Genomic DNA, 20,176 nt, shown 5'->3' on the forward strand with positions numbered 1-20,176 from the left:
TGGTAAAAATAAAGAAAACCTTGAACTGGAATGTTCATAGCAGTATTCATAATTGTTGGAAACTGGAAATAGTCCAAATGTCCATTGACAGGTGAATACATTCACAGAATAGAATGACTCAGCAATTAAAAAAAAAAGAATGGAATAACAAGTACAGCAATAAGAGTAAATCTCAAGGGTGGACGTCATGGCATTGTGGATTAAGCTACCACTTGGGACACCCGTGTCTCCTATCAGAGTGCCTTGGATCAAGTCCCTCCTCCACTTGTGATCCGGCTTCCTACTCACCTGGGAGGCAGCAAACACGGCTCAAGTACTTAGATTCCTGGCTTCAACCTGACCTACTCCTTGCTCTTGCAGCCATTTGGAGGGAGTGAGGCAACAGATGGAAGATCTCTGCCTCTAACCCCTCTGTCTGTCACTCTGCCTTTCAAACAAACACACAGAACTTACTAAGAAGTAGAGATCTCAAAAAGTATACTTATAGAGAAACCTTACTCTGTGATTCTATCAGGAATACATTATTCAGATGCTCCCTAGCTTATATTGGTTCGAATTCATCTTAAGATTTTTAAACTTTATGATAATGGGAAAGCAATACTCATTCAGTAGAAATTGTATTTTATTTAATTTTTTAAAAAGATTTTTTTAAAATTTAAAAGTCAGCTATACAGAGAGAGAGAGAAAGAATCTTCCATCTGTAGGTTCACTCCCACACCATTGCCATGGAGTGTTTCTAAGTGGAGTATTCAGGGAATTAGGTACAGTAGATGCTTTTTTTTCCCCCAGTACCAATAAGTCTTGATTTATTCAATGTTATTTTCCCAGGGAAAGGAGAAAGGGTGGGGAAGTCAGTATATGTGTTATAAGGTGATTAGAAAATGGGAAAGTACACCAAAAGTCATCCAGTACAGAAAAAAAATCAACCTTCAAATACAAGGATGGGGTTCCCCAAGCCCAGAAGGCTTAGTCTCCTGCAGGTTAGTAATGAGGAGACCTTGAAAGGATACAAGCTTTCCTACCCTCCCTCCCCATAAATTCAAGATTTCACACAAAGCTTTGGTTTTTAGCAGTAAACATGGAGTTGCATGTGTCCATCTCCTATCAAACAGTCTTGTGGCCAGTTTGACTTAAGTTTCCTGCACCTGCATAAAAGTTCCTGAATGAGTTGGAAATACATTCATTCATAGTTCCCTTCTTGGTCTCCATACTCCACTTTCTACACAGAAGGTCCCCAGTAACTTCTCTTCCCTAGGATGCAAATTAAGTAGGCTTGATTCACCCAAAGACATCAGTTTCTAAAATTTTTGGCATGTGAATCACACATAAGGAAATGGCCTTGACTTGGGAGATTGGGAACGAGGGATTCTCTTTAGAATTTTGGCAGAAGTCCTTTAGGGGTGTGGAGATACCCCAAGAATTTATGTGTTAAATGTGTAGGGTTTTCTTTTGTGGGTGGAGGAATGGAGAAGAGAGGAAGAGTAGGCATCACATTTTAAGAATAGAAGATCCAAAATAGGATAGGGGTGGGGAAAACACAAAAGGAAAGATGGTTTGAGATCCCCACTTATGTTCCAGATCCTTTGACTTGGTGCAGAACTTTCTGTCAAAGCTGGTTTGGCTACAAAAAGAAGTTTGTAAACAATACAGCCCCAAAAGAACATGGAGAATTTTATTTATTTATATTGGAAAGACAGATATACAGAGACAAAGAGAGACAGAGCGAAAGACCTTTCGTCCACTGGTTCACTCCCAAAGTTGCCACAGTGGGTAGAGTTAAGCTAATCCGAAGCCAGGAGCTTCTTCTGGGTCTTCCACATGGATGCAGGGTCCCAAGACCTTGGAACATCCTCTACTGCTTTCCCAGGCTACAGTCAGGAAGCTGGATGGGAAGTGGAGCAGCTGGGACATGAACCAGTGCCCATATGAGATCCCAGGCATGCAAGGCAAGTATTTAGCTACTAAGCTATCGCACTGGGCCCTAGTAGGTGCATTTTTAACTAGTGATGTTTTCCCTCTTTTTTGGGGGATCATCAAGACTTGGCCCATCGTACATTGGGTAGCATCTGAATATGACTGCATTTATATGAAGTTCTAGAATGAATAAAAATGCAAAATTAATTCAAGGCTTTAGAACAAATGAGTGGTTATATTAGGTGGCATTTTGAGATTGCATATTGTCTGTAAAGGAATAGACTTATGTTTTTCCTGCCTTTTAAAACACTGGTAGTAAAAAGGCATTGTAATTTTGTTATTGAAATTAATAATTTTGTCATCTTACAACTTGCGTTTGAGTCTGCGCTACCATTCATTGTCTTTGTGACCTTCATTGCTCCTCGGCCTTTTGGCTAAGATCAAGTGTCTTTGTGACCTTGGACAAATTATTTAACCTTATCTGCAGAACAGAAATGATAATGGTACCTACCTGAGAGTTGTCTGGAAGATAAATGTCATCACTGCTACATCATTGCTCAATGGTGATGGTTTATTTTGGTAGCAATAGTATTTGCCAGCCTAATAAGTAATAATTTTCTACTCACGTCCCTCTTAATCTTAAGGAATGTTATATTTTATATCTTTTTTTAAAATTATTTATTATTTAACTTCATTAATTACATTGTATTATGTGACACAGTTACATAGATACTTGGGTTCTCCCACCCCTCCCCAAACCCTCCCACCATGATGGATTCCTCCACCTTATTGCATAACCACAGCTCAAGTTGAGATTCCCCCATTGCAAGCGTATACCAAACAGAGTCCAGCATCTTATTGTCCAGTCAAGTTCAACGGCTTCTTAGGTATACCCTCTCTGGTCTGAAGACAGAGCTAGCAGAGTATCATCCCAGTCAATTGAAAGCTCCAACATACCATCAGTAAAAATTTACATCATTATGGAATTAATTGACATAGTAATGAGTAACCAATATGTTAAAAGTAAATGCGAGTTCCCAGCCACCTTCTGTGACCACCTCACCTACACTTCAATTTTAGTTTATACACAACATATAACATTTATATTTTATATCTTAAAAGGAGGTGAAGGGCCCAGTGCAGTAGCCTAGTGACTGAAGTCCTCACCTTGTATGTGCTGCCATCCCATGTGGGTACCAGTTCTAATCCCGGCCACTCCATTTCCCATCCTGCTCGTTGTTTGTGGTCTTAGAAAGCAGACAAGGATAACCCAAAGCCTTGGAACCCTGTATCCACATGAGAGGCCTTGAAGAAGCTCCTGACTTTCTAGTAAAAAGAAAACATTTTTTAAAAAATGCTGTTTAAGTTCATTAAAAAAAAAAAAAGGCGGGGGAGAGTTATTGATTAGGTCTTACAAGGTTCCTATGGCTCTTCGATATTTTCTGGGCAGATAACTTACTATTATTTAGTCTGCCGCAAACAAGATATGCTGTCTTTAATACATGAAAGTAATAGAATTGATCGCTTTATTGGAAATTCTGTTCACCTTTCAGCCAAAATCATCGCAGCTCTGATTTGTCTGTGGTCTGCTTTCCTATTATGATTGTTTCTTTTCTTAATGAAGACTGACTCCATGCCTTTTCAGGGGTGTCCCCGCCTTTTAAATGGCTGAACAAAATTTGAGGATCTTCTTTTCCAAACAGAAATTTCCTTGATATGAAGATAGTTCCTCAAAGTTCGGTCAAATAAATGGTTTGACCTCTGTTTGCTAACATGGGTTGCTGTAGAAACTTCTTTAGAATTCATTTGGGTACTGAGTGTGTTTTAGTAAATGGAATTGTGCCCTGATTTTGAGACCTAGGTTATTAATGGTTTGAAGTTATTGTTGAATAGGTTAATATATTCATTCTTACATGCTTGTGTGAATCTGCAATTTTGAAGCTTGTCAATGAAAGGGAAAGGAAAACTGGGAAGAAGTAGAATGATCAGTCTTATGAAAGATTGAAAAATGTATGAGAAAGCATTGGAAAGGTGATTTGCATGGTTTTCTGACTCGGTGTGGCCTGGGTGTGGCATTGCTTTGGGACTGAGATATAGTGAGTAGAAGGATGTTTGCTTCTAGTTTTGTGTCCCCCAGGATTTGATTTTCAGGTTCATGAAAGTTGAGGATGTGTGAAAATGGTTGAACCCAAATGGCCATCAGGAATAGCTTTCATTCAGTTACGCATCCTTTTAAAAAGCAGTTATTTTGTCATTTGCATTTTTCTTTGAATTTTTTTTCTTAAATATGTTTTAAAAGCTCGTAACTGATTCATTTTTCAACTTTCATTGCAGCCCCTGATCAACTTTCTAGCAGGAGAACGATCATGGAGGTGGTGCCAGCTGAGGTGAATAGTTTGCTTCCAGAGGAGATAATGGACACTGGTATAACTTTAGTGGATGATGATAGTATTGAGGCTGTTATTGTTTCATCCCCAATTCCCATGGAGACAGAACTGGAAGAAATTGTCAACATAAATTCTACTGGTGACTCTACAACCACGCCCATTTCCACGGAGCCAATCACAGTGTACAGTAACCACACTAACCAAGTTGCAGGCAACACCACAGTTACTAAAGCAGATTCTAATACCACAGTGAAACCAGCTTTTCCAAGTGGCCTTCAAAAACTTGGTGCTCAGACTCCTGTGACAATATCAGCCAATCAGATCATTTTAAACAAAGTATCACAGACATCTGATCTTAAACTTGGCCATCAGACCCTTAAACCAGATGGACAGAAGTTAATTTTAACAACTTTGGGCAAGTCTGGTTCACCAATTGTTTTAGCACTACCCCATAACCAACTGCCCCAGGCTCAAAAAGTCACAACTCAGGCGCAGTCAGGAGATGCTAAGTTGCCACCGCAGCAGATTAAAGTAGTTACCATTGGAGGGAGGCCAGAGGTGAACCCTGTCATTGGTGTCTCGGCGCTGACCCCAGGAAGTCAACTGATTAATGCTGCAACTCAGCCCTCTGTGTTACAGACCCAACAGTTAAAAACAGTGCAGGTAAAAGAAAAGGGGGCTTATTAATTAAAATGCATGTTAACACAGTCTAACTGATTTCTTAGTTGTGTTTGTAGAGTTCTTAATTGCACAGTTGTTTCTGAATTGTTTTGAATGTTTCTTTGAGTAATGGTGTGGGATTTTTTGCTTTTTTGATGTGTCTGATGGTTATGAATGAAAAGTTCTGTCAGAGAATTTAGAACGAATTGAATTTTGATTGAAATTGCGTATGGGTCTATATGGAGCCTTTTAGTCATTTAAAATTGCATTTTATTCTTAGTAATAGTTTAATTATAAGGATATGTTGATGGTATTAAACAGCTAGACTTGCTACAGGGCTATCAAGTCATTCAGGGCCCGGCAGCGTGGCCTAGAGGCTAAAGTCCTCACCTTGAACATGCCGAGGTCACATGTGAGCGCCAATTCTAATCCCGGCAACCCCACTTCCCATCCACCTCCCTGCTTGTGGCCTGGGAAAGCAGTCAAGGATGGCCCAAAGCCTTGGGACCCTGCACCTGCATGGGAGACCTGGAAGAAGTTCCTGGCTCCTGGCTCCAAATTGGCACAGCACCGGCCATTGTGGTCACTTGGGGAGTGAATCATCAGACGGAAGATCTTCCTCTCTATCTCTCCTCCTCTCTGTATATCTGACTTTGTAATAAAAATAAGTAAATCTTAAAAAATAAATAAATAAAATTTAAAAAAACATCATTTAGTTATAATTATTATTACTTTTTTTCCCCCAATTAACAGATAGCCAAAGGTGAAGAAAATATTACAGCTCCTGAAAACTGTGGGGGCTGGCAAGAGTGCATGCTCGCCAGTGTGTTCCTGTTTTTTGGGGGTCGACTATGTGTTATCACTCCTATTTGTAATATGAGCAAGACAGTGATATATAATGGAGGATAACAGGCTTCAGAGTCCAAACAGGGTGTCAACTTCCCTCTGCGCTCCCAGACTAACCTTGGGAACTTCTTGGGAGAGTAATTCTGAAGTTCTGACTTTTGAGATGGCTGTTTGATCATGATGAACTAGCCAGCGCCGTGAACTTCCAGGAACTCAGGGTCTCTCCACGTTGTATCTATTTCTGTGATTAGTACTCTTTATCACCGTTGCCCTAAGCAGCAGAATGACCCACTATGACCAGGAAACAAAAATGCATTTCTTGTTTGGGAGAGTCAGTCGCCTTGTTGAAGAAAGGAGAAGGCATGAATGAAAGAAGTGAAGGAGGAGTAGGAGAGTTTAGGGGAAAATGAGCACTTTCAGCCAACAAGAACTAATATTTTGATTACTATGTTGGCAAAAGAATTAAAAAGTTATTTTTTGTGGGCTTTGTGTTTGAGAACTTCATAGTTTGCAATTTGCCAAGTCAAATGTCAACCTTTGGTGTCCCTTTTCCTTCTTGCTGTCTGTCATCAGTCGCTGGTCTGTGGTTCCCTTTTCCCCATGTTTGTGGACAGTTTCTTGAGTGAGATAGGCTCTCACATCAAATATCATGTCCTTGATTTTGAAACTTATTTTGTACTGATGTTCCAGAGTTTACCTGGCTTTGGTAATATGGGTCAGAATCAGGTTTACAATGACCTGATAACATGAGTCACATTTTTAATTTCATTGGTGAGGGCAATGTACGTATGTATACTTTTCATGATTAGTATACTTGTAAATCACTAATTTTCTACAATAATTCTGTAAATACTGGCAATAAAAAACCAAAAATTTGGGTCTAATTCTTTTTTTATTGCTATTTTTTTTTTTAAAGATTTATTCATTTTATTACAGCCAGATATATACAGAGGAGAGACAGAGAGGAAGATCCTCCGTCCGATGATTCACTCCCCAAGTGAGCCGCAACGGGCCGGTGCGCGCCGATCCGAAGCCGGGAACCTGGAACCTCCTCCGGGTCTCCCACGCGGGTGCAGTGTCCCAATGCATTGGGCCGTCCTCAACTGCTTTCCCAGGCCACAAGCAGGGAGCTGGATGGGAAGTGGAGCTGCCGGGATAAGAACCGGCGCCCATATGGGATCCCGGGGCTTTCAAGGCGAGGACTTTAGCCGCTAGGCCACGCCGCCGGGCCCTTTTATTGCTATTTTTACAAAACTATTCTAAGTTTTAAGAAATAATTTGTTTTAAAAGAGAAACGAAAAAGTCCACTTAGAATATTGTTCTACTTGTCCAAATAATTTTCAGGCAACCTAGATCTTCCCAATCTGAAGGTAAACTATAAAACTCTGAAATGCTGTATGTCTGGTTTCTCGTGCCGAACCACAGTGTTTAATTTGGTGTTACCTGGTGTGTGTGATACTTGTTTATTCCCTAAACAGTGCTCAGCATTGTCTTAGATTTAGTGAAGGTATTGTGACTGCTGGGTGTGGACAGGTGTAAGAAGGAGGCCCATATTGAGAAATGGAGGAACCGGGGTCATTGAGGCCAGAAGCATTTAGAAAGGTTTAGTTGCCCTAAATTCAGGATACATAAACAATGTCCCAGGTGTTGTGTGCGTAGTATAAAAGAGTAGCACATTATTAACATCTGTGGAAACATGACTCCTCCTAGCTCCTACATCTGTCCAACCCACCAGACATGGCTCGCAGTATCGGGAGCGCTCAGAAATGTTCATGGAAAAGCTGGAATTAAAAACCAGGTTTATTTTGGTGTAGAAATTCCTGAAGTCCACCCATAGCATTTTCATAGCGTGCATGAAGTTGTTGAAGGTCACGCATACTATTCAATGACACATTTAGCTACCTTATTGTAAATTTGTTTTTCATTTTTGTCTTAAACTTCTGGTTGAATAAACCTGCTGCAAATCAGGTTTTATAGTTTGTGGTGATGTTGTTCTAGAGTAGTTTGGAATTCAAAATGCAAAAAACCATGGTTTTTGAGTGCGACTAGAAATTGTTAAGTTTCAACAGAGCTCTCTAAAGAAGCATAACCACAAAGGCAAGATGAGAGCATCCATTTGAATAATTAATATAATTTTAGTTATACTGTTCATGTTTTTCTCCTTCTTGGTATCTGTTTATGTAATCAGATGGTTATACCACTCAACAAAAATGAGGAAACAGCTGTTTTATTGGAAAGGCAGATTAACAGAGAGAAGGTGAAACAATCTTCCATCGGCTGGTTCACTCCCCAGGTGGCCACGACAGGTTAACCTGAGCCAATCCAGAGCCAGGAGCCAGGAGCTTCTTCTGTCTTTCACATGGGTGCAGGTTTCAAGGTGGTGGGCCATTCACTGCTGTTTTCCCAGGCCACAAGCAGGGAGCTTGATGGGAAATGGAGCAGCCAGGACGAACCTGAACTGGTTCCCATAAGGGTTCCTGGTGCGTGCAAGGCAAGGATTTAGTCACTGTATTATCACACCAGGCCCCAACAGTTTAAACTCTTAATCTTTATGGCTAAGGTTATTTTTTCTGGAGATGGACTTCTAGGAATATTGACAATTCTAACTGTTGAGATTGTTAATTATATTTAAATATATATATGTGTGTGTGTATGAATTCTGTCTTTAGAATTTTTGGTTTGTAAACACATGTGAAAACATAGTTTCCCTTTATGTTTACTTAAATTGGTGTCATCTTTCTAAAATACAATTATGGATTTATTTGAATACGTTATAATTTTTAAGCTGGTATTTTGTAATATAGTAATGGGTCACTTTTTTAGTGATTTGTATTTCATGTGCCTTTTGTTTTGTCCATAATATATTCTGAGTGTAAGAAAATAATCTGAATATAGCATTGTGTGTTATTTAATTTAATTTGTAATTTGAGCACATAGAACTAATCTATTGCATTGTTCTGTGATCTGTGATAGCTTCTGATGTATTTCTTTTCTTGTTTTTTGATTTAAACTTTAAGAAAATTTACCTCTGGTGTCTTTTTGCTGTTCAAGTAGGTAATTTTTTTATTCGTTTGAATCTTGTTCCTAGTAATAGTAACTTTCTCAATGTTCCTATTTTTCCTATAATAGTATATTTCCTATAATAGTACTGTTCTCAATGTTCCTATATTTCCAGATAAAATTAATGTTGAATGTCCTTCAGAACTTGGAAATTCTATGACTTTTTAAATCAGAGGTAAATTTTGCTTCTGACTTTTAGAAGAAGCCATGTCTTTGCATTATGTTGGCAGTTTCAACATAAAAATATTGGTAATTCTGTATTTCCTGACTTGTGGAAAATTTCAGTTTGGGTCAGAAATGTGCCAGTGTAGTTTCAGTTGGGAGGTATTAGAGATGCAGGCCCTCCCCTGAAGGAGTTGAAAGTCTGATAACCAGGACTTCAGTAAGCAGCATCTCAGAACCTTGCCCTCTGTGACAGTCTTCATTCTGCAGTGCTTGTTTTTTTGCTTCCTGGGCTTTAACTTGCAACATGCTTCGTTTATCTACTACTGATATATAGATCTAAAGCTTAAAACCTAATCGTAAGCCAGTCTCTAGTTATTTTGTTTGTTTTTTGCATCCAGTGACCAGTGTAACTGTATGGTGGTCTGTCATATATACTTTCTTAACTTACTCTTTCAGTTTTTATTACCAAATAATTTGCTGTTTTGAAAAAGAGATAATGCTGCTGTGCCATAATGTTTTATTACTAAACATTTATTTTATTTTCTTCACATGTATCTACCCAAGAAACTAAAAGGAGGACTTATAATAAAAAGCAAAGGTGCTGGTCAGTGTGGCGTTGAGAATGTGATCAGTCTGATATTTTAATGGATGCATTTTAAGAGTTTTTAACATTAACATATAGATATATTTTGTTAAATGAGCTGATTTCATATTGACTATTTATCCAAATCTTTTTTTCTAATTTTGATTGAAAAGATGTTTTTATTGATGCACCTGGTCTTCATAGTTATTTGTATGTTTCAGATTGCTAAGAAGCCTCGAACACCAACCTCTGGCCCAGTAATCACGAAGCTGATCTTTGCAAAACCAATTAATAGTAAAGCAGTTACAGGACAGACAACTCAAGTATCACCACCAGTCATTGCAGGTTATATTTCTTTATAGTTTACTCAGCTATATACTTACCTTGCTTTTAGGTTTAAAAGTAGCCATTCTGCCACCTTAGAAATGTTTGAGTGCAACAATAATAGCTTATTATAAATCAGACTAGTTCATAAGAAATGTTATTAAGTGCATGCTTCATGCAAAATGTTTTATCTCAAAATCAGCCCATTACTTTAGTCATCTTAGAGTTTGGGTAAAGATTTACCATAAGTGTGGCAAAGTTTAAAATTGCAGTGATACTAATTAATATTTGTGTAGCATTTACTGTGTGTCAAGTGCCATTCTTAACTCATGACATGTAGTTGTTTACATAGTCCTCTGGCGATCCTGTGAGGTGGGTGGCTGCCTTTATATGTTCCATCCTGCAATTTGAGTTTGAAATCTCTGATTCATTGATTCTTCTACTTTCTCATTAAATATCACTTCCTTTTGTCCTGAAGTTCTTTGTCAGTGTGGAGTTCATGACTCATCATGGTTACTCCCTTGCAAACGCCATTTGATTCTCTTTGCTATGTATTGCAATGGCTTATTTTTTTTTCCTGGCAAGCAGCTATACAAATAGTTCTGTTCGCCTAGGAAAATCACAAAGCCATGGTGACTGTTCCTTAATTCAGAGCTATCCTAACATGTGCTGTTTGCCAGTTACATGATTGTTGCTAGTTTTCAATATTCTAAAAGCTTTTGTGGAAGCATCTGTGAATGGTAAACTGTTGACTTTCATTATGCTCATTCCCCGTGCCTAGAATGTGTATTTTGATGAAGTTTCTCTAGACATAAACTTAATATGCTGCCATAAATGGATTTACAGATACTGATAATAGGTAACTCTGAAGTCAGTGACAATGACTTGTCATATTCCAAAGGCTTCCCTTTTAGCCAATGAAAGAAGAGCTGGAGAGGTAGTAGTAGTAAGGGGCAGTGTTCGATGAGTGAGAGTTCTCTTTCTTTTGAGGTCCTCAGAAAGAAGTAGAGGATGCAGGAAGGAGACTGTTTTGAGGGCTGTGGTGGTGGCCATGGGTGGCTCAAAGGAAAGATGGGAACGGATTTTGGTTTGGATCTGCTTTATGGGCTGCCATCGTCCAAAAGGAAAAGAGACTTGAAAGTTGAGTGAAAAAGAGGCTGCCAGTCCCGTGGGAGTTTCTGAGTAGCTGCAGGCAGTTAGATGGGAAGTAATGCCTTAATGCCATTTTCTTTGCTGTTTTCTGGGTTTGAGAATTTCTGTTACATTTCACTAATTGTTATTATTCAGTTCAGTTTGAAAGGATAATTCCTACTTTTAACTCCTTCTCAGGAGTCTTTTAAATTCATATAAGCCAGATATTAAACTGCAAAAGTAGCTGTCCTATTAAATTATATCACAAGTAGGTTCCACCATGCATATGTTGTAGCTAAAACACTGTTTCAAAGTGCATTGAGACAGCTTTTTCATGACTTTTGGTCTTGAATTTTTTTTTCTGTGTTTTGATCAAGATAAACTTTTATTTTTCTAAAAATACAAATCTGATCTGGTCCCAACCCTTGCTTAAAATGTTTTTGGGCTTATGCATTTCTTGGCCTCCCTACATCAGTTTGAACAACAAATCCCAGTACTCTCTTAGCATTCAGAGTGTTGATGACCTAATGCATACTTTTTTTTTCTTTAAGATTTATTTATGTTTATTGGAAAAGCAAATTTAAAGAGAAGAGAGATGGAAAGATCTTCCATCTGCTGGTTCACTGCCCAAATGGCTGGAGCTGAGCTGATCCGAAACCAAGAACCAGCAGCTTCTTCTGGGTCTCCCACTCAGGCGCAGTCTCAAGGCTTTGGGCCATCTGCTGCTTTCCTAGGCCATAATAGGGAACTGAATGGGAATTGGAGCAGCTGGGACATGAACCTGGGCCCATATGGGATTCTGTTGCTTGCAGGGTGAGGATTAGCCATTACACTGGGCCCTAATGCATACTTTTTCATTCCCACCTCCTATCAGCTCCATATCACTTGATAGATCATATTCTCTCACGAGCTGGGTCTTGTCTCTTTTCCCTTCACCTGGGATTTCTTTCTCTGTGTTCCTCAAGTTAACCCTTTTACATTTTGGATTACCCATCTTGGGAATTTCTGACTCTATGGTAGTCAGGTACTGTTCCTTCAGTCATTTCCTGTGTGTTCCCATAAAACTTGATTATGCACATAGTTGTCTTTAATTGAACTTTCAAATTTCATGCTAGCTTTTAACCTTTAGTCACATGCTTGACTTTCTTGTTTGTCTCCTATGGCACTTAAGATTTTTCTTGATGGAGATTTACCAACTGCTTCCTCCCTCCAAAAAATGATTTAAAATGTTTTTAGTAAAAAATTATACATAACAAATTGGACACTTTTAACCATTTGCAGGCGTGTCATCCAGTTGCATTATGTCTGTTCACATTATCGTACAGGTAGCGCCACCGTCTATCTCCAACCCTTCTTTCATCTTGCAAGGCTGACATCCTGTACTCTGTAATCAGTAATTCCCTGAACTGCTGATTCCTAGCCTGTGGCAACCGCCACTGGCCTCTCTGTCTCTCTGGGTCCTAAGGGTAGTCATATCGTTTTCATTCTCTTATGACCTGCTTACTTCATTCACCATAATGTCCTCAGGGTTTACTCTTGTTATAGCATGGGTCAGAATTCCCTTCCTTTTTAAAAGGACAGTATTGTGCAAAGGTACTTCTAAAAGTTGATCAGTACATGGAATTTAGAGGTCAGTTTTAGGGCAGGAGTTTGGCCCAGCTGTTGGGATGCCAGTTTAGACCCCTGGATTCAATGGCTGCCTCTGGCTCTTGGCTCCAGCATCCTGCTAATTCAGAACCTGGAAGTTGTGCCGAGGATTAAGCTGTTGGGTTCTCGCTGCCTGTATAGGACACCCAGATTGGATTCCTGGCTTTCAGCTTGGACCTGGTCCAGTCCCAACTGCCATGGATGTGTGGGACACATTCCTTTTTAAGAACCCGCATGTACTGTGTTATGGTGGCTCTTTCTAGCTGTGTTTCACTCCCTCCCTGCCCTGCCCACCTGCTTTAGTTGCTAGTGCAGTTTCTGGCACTGAGGTGTGGTTCCATAAATGTCTCTGCCTATTCATATGTCTGCATCATGGAGGCAGAGTGGTGATAATGAAAGATCGTCATTGTAGTGATTTTCTGTATGATACTTGATATGGGAGTTACTTGTCCATCTTGTTTCTCTAAAAGGTGAGAACCAGCTACATCACAAGCACTTTGAGATACAGAAACCTCCACTCTCAGAGCTCCCATGGTCACAGGTTGCTTCTTGAGAGCAAGCTGCATCCTCACATTGAATTAATTAATCTTTTACAAAAAATGTCCTTGTTCAAAGCTGCTAGCTGCCTGCCCCAGCTTATTCTGTCCAACTAATAACTGTTTCTGTTTGGGTTTTTGAGAGGCAGGGAAGGGAAGGGAAGGGAAAGGGAGGGGAGGAAAGAGAAAGAGAAAGAGAGAGAGAGAGAGAGAAAAAGAAAGAAAAAGAAAGAAAGAAAGAAAGAAAGAAAGAAAGAAAGAAAGAAAGAAAGAAAGAAAGAAAGAAAGAAAGAAAGAAAGAAAGAAGAAAAGAAAAGAAAGGAAAAGAAAAGAGCAAATGCCTGTAGTGACTGGAGCTAGGCCAGGGCTGAAGCCAAGAACTGAGTGCAGGTTTCTTATCAGAGCGACACGGACCCGACCATTTGAGCCATCACCCTGGCTTCCCACGGTCTCCAGGATTCTGGAATCAGGAGCCCAAGTCCAGGTGGAGCCCAGAAGTTCAGCCATGGGATCTGGGCATCCTGCTTGGTGTCTTCACCACTAGACTGTGGGCCTGCTCCAGTTGGTCTCTCTTCATTCTTGGACAATACCTGACAGTAGAATTAGAAAAGTTTGATGAATTGAGTTAAAGGTGAAGTAGACTTAGCTTGCATACTTGCTTGAAGTGAAGTTCAATTAGATCATCTCAAATGCTATGGGAGATGGAAACCAAGAAGTCCCTTTTCAAAGAGAAGCTGCCTCCTTTTCAAGAACGGGAGGTGTTGGGGGAATCTGCGACACCATAAATACTGTGGCTAGAACTGACTTGTATGATAGTGTGGCACTTATCATGATGATATCCTGCACGTTATCACAAGGAGCCTCTCTCTCCCAAATTCAACAGCTGATTAGGTTTTTTTTCTTCATTTTGATTTAATACAGTTACAATCACAAATTAATTTTTTTTTTACAAATTAAATTTTTAGAAAAACAAAATAAAAAATGAGAGTTTTAGTTAGGTTTTGTTTTGAGATTTATTTTGTTTATTTATTTTTTTTGAAAAGGCAGATTTACAGAGAGAAGGAGAGATACAGAGAAAGATCTTCTGTCTACTGGTCCACCCCCCAAAGTGGCCTCAATGGCCAGAGCCGCACCAATCCAGAGCCAGGAGTCCTGGCCCTCTTGTGTATCTAATGTGTATGTGCAGGGTCCCAAGGACTTGGGCCATCCTCTGCTGCTTTCCGAGGCCGTAAGCAGGGAGCTGAATGGGAAGTGGAGCAGCTGGGACACAGGACTGCTGCCCACATGGGATTCCGGTGTGTGCAAGGCAAGGAATTAGCCATTTAGCCATCGCACTGGGCCGTTTTGTTTTTGATAATGGAACTTGTTTGTGTTTAAAATGCTTTTACCTTAAGTACATTTTCTGATACCATTTGTACTCAGGGATTGAGGATTTTCTTTGTGAACATTTGCTGAAAAGCAGTGAAATACCTGACAACTAGAATTGATGAGCTTTTATGGATCGGCATCTTTGTTGGTATGATAACATCTTAATATACTGGTTGTAGAAGCCTTCTCTGATAGGCATGCACTTTGGAAACCAGAATAAACATACTTGTTCCTTTAGGTAGGCCTGCCGCTTCAGGCTGGCTTTGTAGGGTGATTGATGTAGATTCAATCTGTTTCTACAGAATGATTTATGATATATTCAAATAAAAAACCAGAATATTCATCTGAAATTCATCAAGGAATATATAGATGCACACACAAATTCATGTGATCATGTGCCAGAAAGACATTTGGAAAATTACATTTAAAATATTTTTTTAATTCACAAATGAGGATAAAACTTGATTTGCTTTAAAAATAAGCTATAGTTGGCATTATTATCAAATATCTCAGAAACTGTTGGGTACTAGTGGTCTGTTTTTGCCTAGAGAGAAAATTCTTTCTGTTTCTCCCTCTCCACCCAACCCCCACACATTTCATTCCTGTGTGTGTAAACTGGGTCAAAGCATTTACAAGTTAGTTTGGAGATGATTTAATTCTCTATGTATTCCTCTTTTTTTTTTTTTTTTAAGATTTATTTATTTTTATTTGGAAGACGTGGTTACGGAGAGAAAAAGTGAGAGGTCTTCCATCTGCTGGTTCACTCCCTAAATGGCTACAATAGCCAGGCTGGGCCAGGACAAAGCCAAGAGCCAGAAGCTTCATCCAGGTCTCCCATGTGGGTGGCAGAGACCCAAGTACTTGGGCCATCTTCCTTCTGCTTTTTTCAGGCTATTAGCAGAAAACTGGATTGAAGTGGAACAGCCAGGACATGACTCATGCCTATATGGTATGCCAGCATTGCATGTGACAGCTTTACCCAATTAAGCCATAATGCTATTTTTTTTTTTTAATTTATGGTACAGCTGCATAGGTTCTAGTGTATCCCTACCCCCTCCCCAAATTCCCAACCCCGACTGATTTTCCCACTATTATTACAATAGTATAGTCCTTCATAAGTAGTCATATGTCCTTTTTTAAAATACATTTTATTATTATTCTTATTTTATAGTATAGTTTCATATTCTCTTATCCCCTCCCCAGATCCCTCCCCACCCCCAGTTCCTCTATATCATTACTAACATATAGTTCTTCATACTCAGTCATGTCCATCATTGTGGGCCTGGACAATGGCAGAGAGTCCAGCATCCTATTGTCAAGATATAGTAAACAGTTTGATTGTAAGTCCATTTTTGTCTGGAAGCAGAAATGCATAGCACACTACATCCTCACATCTGAATGTTAGTCTCCATTTCACAGCTACTGTATGTCCCCTTAAATGAAAAGTCATGTTTCAAAATCAACAAATAGAAATTTACAATGCCTGAAGTTAAATGACATGTTACTAGATATGACAGTCTCCATTACACAACTACTGTACATCCCCTTAAATGAAAAGTCATGTTTCAAAATCAACAAATAGAAATTTACAATGCCTGAAGTTAGATGACATGTTACTAGATATGACAGTCTCCATTACACAGCTACTGTACATCCCCTTAAATGAAGAGCCACAAAACAAAATCAACAACAGGAAGAAAAAAGAAATTAACAACACCATGAAGTTAAATAACATGCTATTAAATGACTAATGTGTAGCTGAAGAAATGAAAATCAAGAACCTTCTTGAAGAAAATGATGCTACTGTATGATATATGAGTCATTGAATGATTTAATCTGAAGGAAGTGTTTTGAAGAGATGAAACTAACAGAGAATAACAAAACCCATGTGATATAGTTTCCGCTAATCTTTCTTGAAGTGTGTCTCCTCCAGACAATAAGCAGATGGGTTTTGATTTTTAATCCAGTGTACTAATCTATGACGTTTTATTGAGCTTAAGCCATTTACGTTCAGGGTTTAATATACATAGGTGTTACTTTGGTCCTGTCATTTTTTTTTTTTAAAGGAAATAAAGCTTTATTTGCACTTGCAAACAATATCATTTTACCTATTTTAAATCCTAAAGAACATATAGAGATACTTTAAGAAACTACAAAATTAGCAATATTAGGGAATCAAAACAAATACAAAGCTATTGAATTCCTAAAAATAAGAATTATATATACTTTATATATGTATGTATGAATTTCTATATACAATTCCTACATATAAATTTGAAAATAGTTTTAAAGAAAACATCACCTAAATACTCAAAGTGTTTGAGCTAGACAACAAAACAAATGCAGTAGCATTACAGTAAAAATTCAAAATATTGATGAAAAAAATTAAGATAGCATGCATCAGTGGAGTGGTATCCCAATTTTATGGGTTAGAAAAAACATTATATCTTGAATATGATTTCATACACTCAAACAATCTATGATTTCAGTTTAATTCATAGCAACATCCCAATTGTATTATTTTCTAGGAACTGGAAAGTTGATCATAAGATCCATGTTGGAATTATTGGAGACAGAACAAACAGAGCATTCTTGAAAAGAACGAAGTTTGAGAAATTCATTTTCCGAATTCAAAATATACTATGAAGAACAAGGATGGACTTTGGTCCTGTCATTTTAGGAATGGGTTGTTCATTGGTTTAGTCTTCTGTTGTCATTTTACTAGGATGTTCTTCCCGTTTGCCTTTGGTTTTGGTAGGTGCTATTCCTCTTCTCTGCCAAGAGAACATCTTGAAGTATCATTTGTAGGGCAGGTTTGGAAGAGGCAAATTCTTTTAGCTTTTCTTTACTGTGGAAGAATTTTATTTCATTTTCAAAGACAAAAGAAAGCTTTGCTGGATATGTTATCCTGGGCCGACAATTTTTTTCTTTTAGAATCTGGAATATGTCACTCCATTCTCTTCTTGCCTGTAGAGTTTCCTGTGAGAGATCTCCTGTGAGCTTAATTGGCATTCCTTTATATGTCAATTGATTTTTTTTTCACGTGCACATTTAAGGATCTTTTCCTTATGTTCAATTGAAGAGAGCTTGATTATCATATGTCGTGGTGAAGATCGCTTTTGGTCAAGCCTGTTGGGAGTTCTGTGCCCCTCCTGGAACATGTTTCCTAATTCTTCCTCTAGATTAGGGAAATTTTCCTTTATTATTTCATTAAATACATTTGCAAACTCAGCTTCTCTTTCTGCACCTTCTGGGACTCCCATAACTCTTAGATTTGGCCTCTTAATAGTGTCTTTCAATTCTTGAATACTTTTTTTGGCCTGATCCAGCTCTGCTTCCAGCTTTTTGTTTGCTTCCCCCTGGTGACAGGAAATACCTTCCAATTCTGAGATTCTTTCTTCTGCTTGCTTCATTCTGCTTTGGAGACTCTCCACTGTACTCTTAATTTGCTCCACTGTGTTCTTAATTTCTGATATACCAGCCTTGATTTGCTTTGTTGCTTCCTTAAATTCTTTGAACTCTTGCATGAGCTTCTCATTGTTGATCAGAATCTTTACAATGAGTCTTATGGATTCTGTGTGCCCCATTTTCTTGATGTCTTCCTCAGTGAACTCTGAGATTGGCATAGGGTTTTGCTCCCTTGCAGGGGAGTTTTCAGTAATATTCATTGTGCCTTTGTCTCTTCTTTTGCTCTTGATCATTGTACTTCTGGTTAGCAGAGTCTTCTCCTTAGCTCAGGTTTCTAAGCTGTGTCACCCACAGGTCTACAATGCGATTTTACTTATTGCAGTTGGTACACACCTTTTTCCTTGCAGCCACTTGTGCCACAACCTCCAGCAAGTTCCAGGTCTGGGTTCTTATGTCAGATTTCCACTGTGGTCTCCACAGCCCCAGCTCTTGGCTCACCACTCTCCAACTCTTGTGATACCGTGCTGAGGCTGCACCGTTGTCTCTGCAACCTTTCTCCCACTTTCAGTTGGAGCAGGTCCCAGGATTAGAGAGACACCAGGTGTCCTATATAATTAGGTTGTTGGTGGTGCTGATCTTGTTGGAACCTGTTGGACATTAGGTCTGGGTGCTACACGGACCTATTTTGGCTGGTACGCTGCCAGTCAGTATTATTTTCTTGCGGGACCAGTGCAGTCTCGGACCTCAGCAAGTTCTCGCGAGATCAGCACATGCACAGTTCACTGTTGTCCCCTGCAGTCCCAAAGCTATTGCCACAGTGCCCAAAATGGCGCCTGATGTACAACCACTAAGGTTCTTGATTTGCTGGCCGTCAGATCCGAGGGCTATCCCAGACCTGCCCTGAGTGGAACCCGTGGAATGCCACGTCCTTGCAGTTCACTGAGACAGAAATGAGCTCACTCCCAGCTCAGCGCATGCTCAGTCCTCTCCCTCGCCCTTTCCTCTTACACAAAATGGTGCCCAATTCAGCTCTAGGGGGCTGACTGGACTGTGAAATCCACTCCGTTCTCGCACTGCTCGTCCGAGATCTGCTGCTCTGTCTCTGCTCTTGGTCAGATCAAACGGACCAGCAGAACGGACAGTTCTTTGTCTGGGTTCACCACCCGAGCTCCCAGTGAAAGTGCCTTCCCACCTGGTTGCTGGTGGAGTTCTGGCTGCTGGTGGAGTTCAGATCACCGCGCTGGAATATCAGTCTCTGCAACACCACACCGTTGTGTCCGCTGCTTTCCTGTGTCTGTCAGTCTCCAGGTGCCCCTCTGCTGTTGTTCTGTCCTTTCCTATTTCCTGAAATATGTCCTCTCTACTTCATCCTGGTTAAATGTTTTTCCGTCTGTATAAACGTGTCCTTACCCTATTCCGCCATCTTGATTCTCCGTCATATGTCCTTTATTCTGTTTAAGTTAAGCAAGTTTTGTTGAATTTATACTTCATGATTATCTATATGTCCATTATGGCTTCCAAAGAGAGCTCTTCCTTTCTGCTCCTTGGGGGCACTGTGCTGGTCACTCCGTAGCTGAGAGAGGAGCCCCTGTCTCAAGCAGCTTTGGGAGGTCCTACATAGATGGTTGATGCTTTGGCTCAGGTGTTTGACCCAACATGTGTCAGGTCCAAGTCTAAGATGGATTAGTGTGATAGGGAGTACAATTACAATTCTATCATGGGCTCAGAATGGACACACAGAATACTGGGTACAAGGCACGAATGAGCAGTGAAGTGTGGATGGAATCTGGAGCTTTTTTTTGTCCTTGTATTCCTGTCTTGCCTAGGGGCTTCCTGATATTTCAGCTCATTTTAGTATGATTTGGAATTGCCTGAGCTGTTCAGATACAGTGTACAGTAATTTTTCTGTGTTCCTGAGAGATCGTGTCCTGAAGGGAATACAGTATGGAATGTACCTAGGGTAGCTAGAGACACAGTGGTTTTGCTTTGGTCATCTAAAGTCAGTGATAAGTCCAGCAGTGTTCAAGTTGTTCCAAAAGCTGATTTGCAAGTATGCATTTGAATTGTACCTTCACGGTCTGAGCGCAGAGAGGAAGTCCTGTCTAGCAGAGTACTGAGATTCAAAGACAGGTTTAGGTTGTCACATT

General features: G+C 39.6%; 1 protein-coding gene across 7 annotated transcripts in view; it reads left to right on the forward strand.

Moving 5' to 3' along the window:
* The window catches only part of LIN54 (lin-54 DREAM MuvB core complex component), a 77,944-nt gene that overhangs the window by 16,409 nt on the left and 41,359 nt on the right, over positions 1–20,176 (forward strand). For 4 of the 7 annotated variants that reach the window (XM_058667111.1, XM_058667113.1, XM_058667112.1 and 1 more), the window contains exons 2-3: positions 4,249–4,964; positions 9,837–9,960. In XM_058667111.1, coding sequence (XP_058523094.1) covers positions 4,281–4,964; positions 9,837–9,960 — 808 coding nt within the window. In that variant the 5' untranslated portion in view covers positions 4,249–4,280. The remainder of the gene's footprint in view (positions 1–4,248; positions 4,965–9,836; positions 9,961–20,176) is intronic. The other 3 variants (XM_058667115.1, XM_058667116.1, XM_058667117.1) reach the window with 1 other exon arrangement.

Source organism: Ochotona princeps, chromosome 7 (assembly GCF_030435755.1).
Source record: "Ochotona princeps isolate mOchPri1 chromosome 7, mOchPri1.hap1, whole genome shotgun sequence".
NCBI classification, from domain to species: domain Eukaryota; kingdom Metazoa; phylum Chordata; class Mammalia; order Lagomorpha; family Ochotonidae; genus Ochotona; species Ochotona princeps.